General features: G+C 48.1%; 1 protein-coding gene across 3 annotated transcripts in view; it reads left to right on the top strand.

Moving 5' to 3' along the window:
- Loxhd1 (lipoxygenase homology PLAT domains 1) overlaps positions 1-12,821 on the top strand; it is a 168,216-nt gene that overhangs the window by 104,975 nt on the left and 50,420 nt on the right. For all 3 annotated transcript variants that reach the window (XM_052155668.1, XM_052155666.1, XM_052155665.1), the window contains 4 exons: positions 923-1,027; positions 3,251-3,379; positions 4,473-4,637; positions 7,858-8,039. In XM_052155668.1, the coding sequence (XP_052011628.1) occupies positions 923-1,027; positions 3,251-3,379; positions 4,473-4,637; positions 7,858-8,039 (581 nt within the window). The remainder of the gene's footprint in view (positions 1-922; positions 1,028-3,250; positions 3,380-4,472; positions 4,638-7,857; positions 8,040-12,821) is intronic.

Here is a 12,821-nt window from a genome sequence, read left to right as displayed (position 1 = left end):
CCTGCTCCATCTCCTCCTCCTCCACCTTCTCCCCCTCTTCCTCTACCTTCTCCTCCTCCTCCACCTTCTCCTCTTCTTCTTCCTCTGTCCCCTCCTCTTCCTCCCCTCCTTCCCTCCTCCTTTTCCTCTTCCTCTGCCTCATTCTCTGCTTCCTGACCCCTTCCTCTTCCTCTTCCTCTTCCTTTCCTCCTCCTTTTCTTCCTCTTCCTTTTCTTCCTCCTCCTGCCCCTCCTCTCCCCCTCTTCCTCCACCTCCTCTTCCTCTCTCTCTTCCTCTTCCTCCTTCTCCCTCCTCCCATCTCCCTTTCCCTTTCCTTCCTCTGAACTCTGTCCCCTTTCCCTACTTATGGGCTCTGGGCAACTCCTCCTTGACACTGTAGCTGCCCTGCCCTCTCCTCTCTTCATGGAGAGATTGTAGAGGTTGGGGATGGGGGCGGGGCGTGCTCCTGTATGACTAGCAGATACAGTTTCTAGGCTCCCGAGGCATATTTCTGAGGGGAAAAAAATAGCACTATCTGGCAAGAGGCCCATGATGCCTATCTTCATTCCCTAAAGCTCCACCCAGCCTGGAGAGGTCTGAGCAGAGCTCCTGGCTCTGGGCTTCTGACACCCAGCCACCTCATGTTTCCTTGACCAGGTGCCACCCCTGTACACCAACAGGGCTTCCTGTAGGAACCATGGCAGGGGCATTTCTCCATTGAGGAGTTTCTAGAGCTTGCAGCACTCCAAGGAAAGCAATGTGCAGAACTGACCATGTGAACAGACATGTTTGTTGCTGATCATGGGGCTCCCAGGTATAGGACTGATACAGGGGAGGAACTGAGTGACAGAGCCACAGTGGTAGGACCACGCAGCCTGTCCTTCCTCTTCTTGGATCCCCCAGGTGATCTACAACTCCCCTCTCTGTCCTCTCCTCCTGGCAGATAAATCAACCACATTTTCAGTAACCATAAAGACTGGGGACAAGAAGAATGCAGGCACAGATGCCAATGTCTTCATCACACTCTTTGGCACCCAAGATAACAACGGTAAGAGAGAAGCACCCTGTGGACTTAGCAGAAGATTCCTGTTTCTATAAACTCTTTTACGCACCTCTCTCCCCAAAGAACACAGTACTGGGCCCCATGAGACAAAGGCAATTCCTCTGTAGGTAGCCTGCTCCTGTAGCCCTTGCCCTAACCATGCCTACCGTGCCTCAGTAATCTCTTGGAAGAAAGGACTCTTTCAAGTTCAACAAAGCTCAGCCCTGGGGTTCCTATAAAGCCTTCAGAGAATGCCTGAGTTACTCCTGCAGCTGCACAGGACCTCAGGAAAGGTGGTTCCTTCGGTTTACTGTTGTCACCTCCCACCCAATCCTCTCCCAGCCACCATGACCTAGTCTACACAGGAAACAATCTTTTGAGTGACTTTCATGTATTAGCTTGAAGCCCTCTGCTAGGCACCACTGAGGAATGAGCGAACCCCATCCCTGGCTGTGAGACCATGTTAATGCAAAACATGCCTCTGCAGCCTGACTGACTGGTTCAAATTTCCATTCCAGGCTGTGTTATCAGGGCACATTGCTTAACCATTCTCTGCCTCAGTTTTCTCCATTTTGTAAGAGAGATAAAGCTTTCTGTGTCTTTGCTCTGAGTTTTATGACACAGAGCACTTAAAATTTGGAGGTCAAAGTGGCACTCAATAGACATCAATCATCACTATTACTTAATAGGTTAAATAAAGCAAGCTGTGTATAATGAATGAGTTAGGTCATGTCTGATGATCTGTGGGTCTGTCCGATGGTTCCTGAGTCATGTTCAAGGGAGGTGCGGGGCTCTGGCCATGCCCTTCCTTCCCTGGGCCTTCTGTTGTTGGTTCTGCTGTGGAACACTCAGCATGAGAAGCTCCTTCAGGCCCCACAGTAGCTCTGCAGGGAAAGCGCCACGTCACCTCTTCCTAACTGAGGAAATCAAGGCAATAAGCAATTTTCAGCACGGTCTGTCTCTCTGAACGTTTATGTGAGAAGGCTTTCTGCACGAGAAACTGCAGCTGGAGTAAAGGCAGCATGATACCAATGAAGTAGGAGGGGATGGTAAAGACTGAGTCCACCTCAGATTTCAGGCTGACACCAAGGCCAGCCCCAAAGTTCATGTCTGGGACAGCCAGTCAGGGCACCTGAAGCTCTCTAATTGTAAGTCTAGGTGAGTCTCCAGAATTTTTGCATGTCACATCCCCACAGGGATTGCTGATGGTTCGTGAGTGTAGAGCAGGTGACTTTGTCACTGGCTCTGTACCCATGCAGAGAACCATAAGGTTATAGAAGAATCCACACCAGCTGTAAGCCTCCCTGATGTCTCCTGGATGAACATGGAGGAAGCTTTTCTTTAGATACAAACTAGGAATTGCAAGCATACACGAGGGAGTTTTTAAAAGATCAATACCTGGGCAGTGGTGGTACATGCCTTTAATCCCAGCACTTGGGAGGCAGAGGCAGGTGGATTTCTGAGTTTGAGGCCAGCCTGGTCTACAGAGTAAGTTCCAGGACAGCCAGGGCTGCACAGGGAAACCCTGTCTCAAAAAAAAGGAAAAAAATAGATGTTAAAAAATCAATAAAAGAATAGTCATACATACACACCACATACATTACACATACATGCACCATACACATACATACCACCCCTACACGCATACCACAAATACATACACACACATACATCATATACCATACAAATACATGTACGCACACACATACATACATACATACATACCACATACACTACACATACATGTACCACGTACATTCACACCACACCTACATACATACCACATACACATCACATACCATACACATACATGCACACACATACATGCATACAGACCATATATTTGTATCACACACATGTACACCATGCCTACACACATACCACACACATATATACTACATAATTAAAAAACATACCACATACACTACACATACTTGTGCTACATACATATACACCACACCTACACACATACCATAAGCACACTTCACATACCATACACATGCATACATACAGCATACACACATACATACATATATACCACACACACACATATACACCACACACATATAACATACACAGACCACGCACTCTGTGGGAGGTGCAGCCCCTTTGATGGTTTGATGGGAGTTTAGAAGGTTGGTCATTATTAGGACAAGAAAGGAAGGTGGTGAGAGCAGGCTGGGACAGTTTCAGAGCCAGTCAGTCTCAATGGGCTTATCTGGTTGGCAGGAATGACCCTCCTGAAGTCCTCCAAAACCAACAGTGACAAATTTGAAAGGGACAGCATTGAAATCTTCACTGTGGAGACACTGGATCTGGGAGACCTTTGGAAAGTTCGAATCGGCCATGACAACACAGGTCTGGTTTCCCTCCCTTCTGTCCCCTATTAGAACTGGAGAGCCCATAGACCAGTCACTTGTGGGCTGCAAGCCTTCCATCACGACAGCTTCCGAATCTCATTTGCCCAGTGGACCCCGGCTGTCACAGATTCTGGGCTTGTTGATCTTCAGTGGCACTTGCACACAGGTGATTTTGGAAGTCTTCCTCCAGATCTCAACCTCAGTAATTTAAATGAGCATCTGAAAGAGATCAAAGGGTCTCTAACCTGATGGCACACTGCCGTCATTCAGAGTGGGAGGGGATATTAGAACATGACTTCTAGGTCCACCCCAGCGTCTCTGATTCAGGGATTCTAAGAATGTGCTTATCTTTCAAGTCCCTTGGTCATACACAGTTGCTAGCCTAGGGACCCCAGATTAGGAACCCAGATTAGGAGATAGCCACACCTTCATGGAATCCACTGACAAAGCAGCCAGACAAAGGATGTATCCATATTTTTTCCACAGTAAAGTAGGACTCTTTGCTGTTCCCCAAACCTCCGTTTCTTAGCTTGAGGAAGAAACCACATTCTAGAAGCAGCGTTGTTGGGACTGTAACACAAGGGTCTCCTCCTAGCCTTCATTTCCTTCCCTGAGCTGAATGCTTATTGCTTTATCCATCACAAATAGAACGAGGAGATGTGAGCATCGTCTCCAGGGCACCCTGATGGCAGGAGACCGTCTCCGTGGACACGCGCTTTCTGTGCATCCCTGAGCTCCTTGTCTGGAGTTTAGTCCTCCCCCAGCACCCTTGCTTCTCTTGATCAGACTTGTCTGCCCTCCTGTCACCTCCTCTCAGTGCTTCTCCAAGACCAGCAGTGGCAAGAGCCACCTTCTGCTGCTGCTCTTCTGCTGACGCTGGTCCAGCTTGGAATGGGATGCGGTTTCAGCCACGAGCACATCTTAATAAGTGTTGTCCTGACAACGCTGTCAGTGAAGGGTGCTACAAGACATGTAGCTCTGGGAGCTCGAGCAGGGAAGGGAACTAGGAGTTTCTGAGCTCATCACCAGGAAGCCATATTTGCACAGGCTCTTAATGGGCTCTGTCTCTCTCTCTCTGTGTCCATCTACAGGCAAGGCCCCAGGCTGGTTTGTAGACTGGGTAGAGGTGGATGCTCCGTCTCTTGGGAAGTGCATGACCTTTCCCTGCGGCCGCTGGCTGGCAAAGAATGAAGACGACGGGAACATCGTGAGGGACCTCTTCCATGCAGAGCTTCAGACAAGGCTTTACACACCATGTAGGACCCCTCACGGAAAGGCTGGCCCTCCTGGGGGACCCCATAACCTGCTGTCCTCACTCAGCCCCAGATCCTCCCACATAGTTGACACGGGGCCAAATCCACCTTGGAGACTCTGTTCAGCTCTCTTATTTCTTCCTCAAATGTCCTGAGCTCTGGGGATGAGAGAGTACTGTGGGCCTAACCCTGGACCCCCACAAAAAGATAATATTGGATTTATTCCAAACCCTACACAATGCTTACTGATGACAATACTTAGTCTGGCCTCTCTTGGACTCAGTGACCTCATCTATAAAATAGAGACAGTGATGCAAGGTAGCTAATATCTAACCAGTGGTCATGAGGAGTAATGACCCGCCTTCCCCATCACAATCTTCTTTACATTCTACCAGGCCAGAGAAATTTCTGCTCCGGGATTTTCTGCTGGTGGGGGTCAGGGGAGAACTTGGGGGTAAATATTCCTTTCCCTGGACAAATCAGAGGGAAGGTGGGTAAGCGATTCCCTGTCATGAAAATACTCACACCTGATGTTCATGTGTGCGTAAGTCCGTGCTAGGTGCTAACACCCAAACTGAAATCAGAGGAACTGTGAAAATCTGTCTGGATCTGATGAAGTCTGAAACCCACACAGAACAGTCAATTTATTTTTCTAGATAAATAGTGAAAGCTACTAAAAATTTTTTTTTGTTTTCTTGAACAGCTCAGAGTCAAACAGTGTGGATGATCAGTCAAAGTTAAAACCAACAGGTCCTCTGTGTATTTTCTGGTCCAGAACCTGAACTGAAGTGACCTATCCTCTAGTCAAGGCTTGGAGCTACCTCTTGCCCCAGGAGCCACCCAAAGTGCAGGTCAGGCTAAGCCAACACTCAGCACTGACAGGAGGAGCGAGCGAGTGACTGGGCCCTGCCTGCAGGATCCCATGCCCCTTCCTGTACCTAAACAGGCCACATTTTATATCTCACCAGTTTGAGATTTTGCATAGTCTGACTGTATCTTTGGGAATGGTTCTAGGACCCTGGCAGGTAACAACAGATGCTCGGGTCTTTCATATGAAGTGGCAAACACCCTGGCATAGCCTACGGCAGGCGAATCTTAGCTGTGCATTTACTTTTTAAAAAGGGATGAGGGTGAGGTAAGAACTGCAAAGCCCTAAGAGGAAGCAAGGAGGAAGGGTCGGATCAAACCCACTTCTGGAGAGTCTCTGGGAGGAGGGGACCCACAGCCAAGGAGCTCTGGGACACCGGGGAGCCCCATTCCCAGGGACCGTAGAAAACAGCCTCCAGGTCTGGAAAAGTGTCCACGGACCACCCCACCCTGTGGCTCATGGGCAGGCAGAAGGAATTTCCTCCAGTTTATCCCAGAAGGAGACTTTGCAGCTCTGGAGTCAGACTAAGTTTAGACTCAGGTTCCACCGTGTGACCTAGGACAAGTCACTTCACCATCTGCAGCTGGTGGCTTTCTCCTCTGTTAACCAGCCACAGTCCCACTCTGTTGGCACCCTGTGGGTATAGTGCTGTCCGGGTATAGAACTGATTCTGGCATGTGACAAGTTCCCAGTGGGTGAGGCCGGCACCACCACAGGCATGGATATCTCCGTACTTCTTTGGGGAATCCTTTCTAGAACACTGGAGACAGTTCCTCATATGGAGAATGTTGGGACCCCTAAGATCAGGCAGCTCCCAAAATGGGTGGCCCCCTTTGAGACCCAAAAGCATAAAATAAAGTTCATTTGCTTGTGGTCTCCTTTGAGACTTTAGCTTCTTTCCTTTCTTCCTTCCTTCCTTCCTTCCTTCCTTCCTTCCTTCCTTCCTTCCTTCCTTCCTTCCTCCCATCCTTCCTTTATTCCTCTTCTTCCTTCTCTCCTTCTGTTCTTTGGTATTATGTGTGATATATTATGTATAGGTGTGATGTATGTACTTGATAGTGTAGGTGTGTGTACATATATGTGGCTGCATATAAGGTTAGACAATGTTGGGTGTCTCGATTGCTTTGTACCTCTTGTTTCTCACACAACCTGAAGCTCTCATTATTTTAGGCGTCCACCCATCTCTGTCTTAGCCCCCAGTGCTGGCGTTACAGACATGTGACATGGTGCTTAGCTTTTTCTGTGGGTTCTGGGGATCTGAAGTCAGATCCTCATCCTTGCTTACACCACACACACTTTACTAACTGAGCTCTCTCTTCACAGTCTCTGTTCTCTCTCTCTCTCTCTCTCTCTCTCTCTCTCTCTCTCTCTCCAGCAATCCATAATGAGTATATTTATTCATATGCATGCTAAACATGTCACAAAAGTTACCTCACTCTGTGTGGTGTGCAGTAGTCCTCTCTGTTCCGAATACTGCTCACTAAACTTTCATAGCCTGCTGGTGAATCTCACCCTGTAGTTGACACTGTTGTTTTAGATGCACAGCTTCAAACTGTAGTGTAAGGTGTGAATTAGGCCCACCCCACAGACAGTGCGAAGAGGAACTTCGGAATTTTTATTAGTCGTCCCTCAGAGAGCTCCTGGAAAGAAGATCCTCAGCCCAAACGGAGACACCTTGGTCACTTGTCACAGAGCAAATGCACTGGCAAGTTGCTTGCCAACAGCTCTGAGGTGCCAACTCTTGTTAAGGGTAGACAGTCCTGGCGCTACTGAATAAACCCTACAGAATCCTCTTCTTCATCTTCCTCCTTCTCCTCCTCTTCTTCCTCCTTCTCCTGATCATTCCCTTATAAAAAAAATAATCATCGATCAAGTCAGAACAGCTCAATGAGAGGCCAGGTGTGACGTGGACCCGGACCTTGCCAGTTTGGAGCAAACAACGGGCTGAGAGCGAGGTACAGGGTGAGACAACACTGTAGACTGCTCTCCTGATTGGCAGTTTGCCTCTGAAATCCAAAGCTCCCGGTTACAGAGCATGGCTAAGCCTCATAGAGGGTGTACTTTAATGGAAACAAAGGCTCTTAACTAACTTGTCCAGGCCACACTGATCGATCCTCAAGTTAAGTCCAAGATTTGGGCTTGAGCTTTTCAAATTCCATAACCTTCATATATCTTCAGTCTGCCATAGTAAATCCACTGTCTGCCACTGTCTGGAGGAGGATCCGGGGCTGTCTCCGGACATAAGAAGTTCCCCATAAAAGGCCACTGAGGTTATAATGACCTCACCTACGACATCTCCTGTTTTCTTCCTGCCCCCCCCCCCCCACCGGCCTTGCCCTCTGTCATCCCTCTCAGTTGTCCCTTATGAGATCACCCTCTACACCAGTGATGTCTTCGCTGCCGGAACAGATGCCAACATCTTCATAGTCATCTACGGCTGCGATGCTGTGTGCACCCGACAGAAGTTCCTGTGCACCAACAAGAGGGAACAGAAGCTGTTCTTCGAGAGGAAGTCGGCCTCCCGCTTCATTGTGGAGGTACCTGGTCCTTGCACTGCCACAGAGGGGCGGAATTGGAATAGCTCTTCAGCTAGATGGGCCACACATAGCTAATCCCCAGCCAGCCAGGAGGATGGTAGAGCTAGCCAGGCCTTTTAAGGACAAGTTGTCAGGATTAAAGGTGATGACCAGAACCGGGGGAAACAGGAATACCAACAGGATGGATATCTTCCTGCTTCTACCATGAGGTAGCCCAGCTTCTAGGCAGGTAGGAGCTGGGGTCTGGATGGTGCAAATCTCTCATAGGAGATTGTGAGGGGTTGTGTCTCCTGATTGGCTTTCAAGCTACAACTGCTATATGTCTCACATCTCCTGTCAGGTCTGGGCAAGGGTTCCGACATCTGATGTTTACTGGGGGTGTGGGTTCCAGCACCTTGGAATTCCCACGAGCTGTCCTCTTCTGTGAGATAGCTTGGGCAGGAGACACAGCAGAGGAGCCCAGACTCTGCCTGCGAGGAGCTTTGTTGTTTAGCTGGGGAGCCCAGTCCTTCACACAAGATAGGAAATCTAGTGCTTGTCACCATCACTGGCCCTATGGTTCAGAGGCCCTAACATATGGGATTTATCTATGCTCACTGCACCCTTGTAACAATTCTGCACTGTGCTGGCCCTGGGTAAAGAGGAACTGAGGCACAGTAAAGTTAGTTAGCTTTCCCCACACCACAAAACTAGCATGCAGGGGAGCCAGAATCAAACCTAGGGCAACTGGCTTTGGCATGTGTGTTCTTACACTCTGTGGTAGGCTCGAAGTGCATTGAGCTGGCCATTGGTGTTCAGAGAAGGAAAGGGTCCTGGTGGAGATGACTTAAAGCCATACATGGGAGCAGGCACTCTCAGCACAAGGAGGAGAGGCGCTCCTGGGAGGTGAACAGCATGCCCAATGGGCCAGGGGTAGCAACAGACATGACATGGAGCTCGAGAGCACAGGATGAGCATGGTGGAACTTAGGAAGAGGGTAGGGGTGAAGCCAGCCTGCAAGAGGAGCTAGGAACCTTGGAAGCCTCAATTCCCCATGTAATGAGGACCAGTAGTGACATGTCTTTGTATTTCAGTGGGAAACAAAATGTCTAGCTTGTTCTTACCCTTAGCCAGCTGCTGTTCTGAGAATTTAGCTCCTTCCCCAATCCCTCTGGGAGCAGGTAGCTTTGGCGGGAGGTCTGCCATGGAGAAACTCAGGGCTGATTCAGTCATCTACACAGTCTACATCTTTCTGCATGAGATGATATGGTGGGTGTATCCCAGAGAATGATGAAATTAGTGCCCAGGTTACACCTCAACAGGACTTCTGAGGACTTTCTTCAGTGAGGTTTCCATTGGTAGCAGGCAGCTATAATTTGCCAGTTAATTTGCAATTTGTTCTTTGTCAACTGTCTGGGTCTTCAGAGAGTGAGGGAGCTTGGACAAATGAAAGGGCTTTGCCTCCTAGCTTGTCTTTCCTGCCTGCATCTTCTACCTCTCTACTTTCCTCTGGTGAATCCTCAGTCTATCACTCATTCCACAGCTCACCTCCCTATCCTCACTCTGGATTACCTATTAGCAAACTGCTCCCCCTCTCTGTGGTCTACCCAGAGGGGTCAGCCGGAAGAAGAACATTGAAAGTTCAGACTCCTGAGTTCATCTGAAATGTCAGCCCTGTTGTAAACACTCAGTAAGGACCAAGCCATACTCCTCATGACAGTCCCAAGAGGGTGGCAGTAGCACAATCCCATATCACACATAAGCACCCAGATCAAGAAAGGTTTGAAACATACTAAGGTAGCACTACTCAGTGTCTTAGTTTGGATTTTACTGCTGTGAACAGAAACCATGACCAAGGCAACTCTTACAAGGAAGACATTTAATTGGGGCTGCCTTACAGGTTCAGAGGTTCAGTCGATTATCATTAAGGCGGGAATATGGCAGTGTCCAGTCATACATGGACCTGGAGGAGCTGAGAGTTCCACCTCTTGTTCTGAAGGCAGTTAGCAGAAGACTGGGTTCCAGGCAACTAGGATACGGGTGTTAAAACCCACATCCACATTGACATTCCTACTCCAACAAGACTACTCCTCCTAATAGTGCCACTCTCTGGGCTGAGCATTTACAAACTATCACATTCCACTCCCTTGCCCCCATAGGCTTGTTGAAACACATGAGTCTATGAGGGCCATGTCTACCCATAGCATAATAAAAAGTACATTTAGTCCCCATAGTCTACAGCAGTCTCAACAATGTTAAGAGTCCAAAGATCAAAGTCTTATCTGAGATTCATCCAATCACTTAACTGTAATCCCCAAAGCAAGACAGGAAACCAGCTGGGCAAACTCCAAACTCTGCATCTTCATGTCTGATGTCAAAGTGGTCTCTAGATCTCCAACTCCTTTTTAATCTTTGTTGACTGCAACAAACTTACTTCTCCTGGGCTGGTTCTACTCCCTGTTAGCAGCTTTCCTCAGCAGATATCATATGGCTCTGGCATCTCAAAAATCTTGGGTCTCCAAGGCAACTTCATTGTTACAGATTCTTGTTTCATTGTCTGAGATTCGCACGTTATCTTCTGGACTCCTCCAAAGGGTTGGTATCACTTCTCCAGATCAGCCCTCTGCAGCACTCTAAGCTTAGGTTGATCCACTCTACTGCTGCTGCTGTTCTTGATGATCATCCCATGGTACTGGCATCTCCAATACACTGGGGTCTTCCCCTGCAACTAGACTTCACCAATAGCCTTTCATGGGCTCTCTTCATGGTGCCAAGCCTCAAATCCTTTGCATGACCTCTTCAGTACTGGGCTATCAACTGCAACTGAAGCTACACCTTCACCAATGGCCTTCCATGGCCTCTCACAAAGCCAAGCCTCAGCTGCAGTTCATGACGCCTTCAAAACCAGTACCATCTGAGTGACCCTTACACATTACCAAGTACAGCAGCAGCATGAGGTACAACCTTAGCTATCTCTGGAACATAGCTTCTTTGTGCTCCAAGAAAACGTTTTTCAGAAGATTTCACCTCAGTGATGTTGGTCTCTTCTTAATCACAGCTAATTTCTTAGCTCCATCTAAACAGCATCAATTATCCCAGCAGTCCCTTCTATTCTGGACTCTAACGCAGAGCCACGTGGCCAAAGCTGCTGAGTTCTTCTGCTTCTGGTGGCCGGAACATGATCCCCCATTATTATCCTACCAGCTTCCTGTTTTTCAACTCCTTCACTGCCTAAGGTTGGCTGTCCTGAAACTTGCTCTGTAGATTGGCCTTGAACTCAGGGATCTGCAAGGCTTTGTCTCCTGGGATTATAGGTGTGTACCACCATTCCTGGACCTAAACTTAGCTGGGTGAGATCTTGCCCCAAAGTCACATTCCCTTAATCTGTTACCTCCTAGAGCGTAGGATTCAGCTCCATCTCACCTCCTGGTGCCCCTTTAATACTCGAACCAGGTATTTCATATTTTTCCTTTCTAAACTTGCTATGATTATTCAAAATGATCCTCATGAGACTTAACCAGAAAACAAAGTCTCTGGTGGACTTTTTTTGAGACTTTCTTTGTCAGTGCAATTGATATAAATCTCTTTACATTAGCCTCAGGTAGACTCTTCAGACAAGAGCAGAAAGCAGCCACATTCTTCAAAATACTACAAAACAGTATCTAGGCCATGGACTGAAACTCCTCTCCACTAAAGCCTCTTAGGCTGGGTCTGCACAGTTCAAATCACTGTCAGCAACAAAGTCTTCCATTTTCCTACTAGGATAGCCTATTAAACCCCATTTAAAGCATTCCACCGCTTTCCAAATCCAAAGTCCCAAAATTCACATTCTTCCAAACAAAAGCATGGTCAGGCCTATCACAGCAATATCCCAGTCCCTGGCACTAACTACTGTCCTAGTTTGAGTTTTACTGCTCTGAACAGAAACCATGACCAAGGCAACTTTTATAAGGAAGACATTCAATTGGGGCTGACGTACAGGTTCAGAGGTTCAGTCCATTATCAACAAGGAAGGAGCATGGCAGCATCCAGGCATACATGGACATGGAGGAGCTGAGAGTTCCACCTCTTGTTCTGAAGGCTGCTAGGATGAGGGCCTTAAAGCCCATGCCCACAGTGACACACCTACTCCAACAAGACTACACCTCCTAATAGTGCCAGTCCCCCACCCAATCATATACAAACCATCACACTCAGTGAGTTAGGGTCCCAGCAGTTCAGATCCAGAGCCTTCTTGAACAATGTCTTCACCCCTCCCAAAGGTGAGTGCCAGGATCTTTTCTGATGCCTATGTCTGCTGAGCCCATCTATGAGGGCCAGCACCCCTGACCAGCAGTCTTCTGAAGGCCTCTTTGCTGTCTATGATGCCGCAGACAAGATGATCCCTGATATAAGTAACTAACTGCTTGCAGTAGGACTGAATTTACAGAAGTGCTGTTGAAGCCACGTGTCCCAAACCTCAAAAGGGACAAGGAAGGAAATAGAAGCCTCTAGGTGGAAGATGCTCTGGGGACCCTTTATTGTCTGGCCACTTCAGATGGTGGGGTGATCAGCTGAGATGTAGATCACAGCCTTCATTTGGGGGCATCTGTGCTTCTTAGACAAGTAATCATAAGATCCATTAAAAGTCTCTACAGTCCTTACATCACCTGGAAGCACTGATCTTTGATTAATTACTCTTAGTCCTCTGGGCTTGCAAGGTCTCTAAGGACCACTGTGGCCGTGGATTCTGTTCTCTGCTTCAAAGAAGGTGACAGGTAGTGGAGCATCTAGGGAGGACAGCAAGGTCATGGCAGCTGCCAC

The sequence above is a fragment of the Apodemus sylvaticus genome, chromosome 13 (genome assembly GCF_947179515.1).
Source record: "Apodemus sylvaticus chromosome 13, mApoSyl1.1, whole genome shotgun sequence".
NCBI classification, from domain to species: domain Eukaryota; kingdom Metazoa; phylum Chordata; class Mammalia; order Rodentia; family Muridae; genus Apodemus; species Apodemus sylvaticus.
This window is presented reverse-complemented; position numbering and strand designations above follow the sequence as displayed.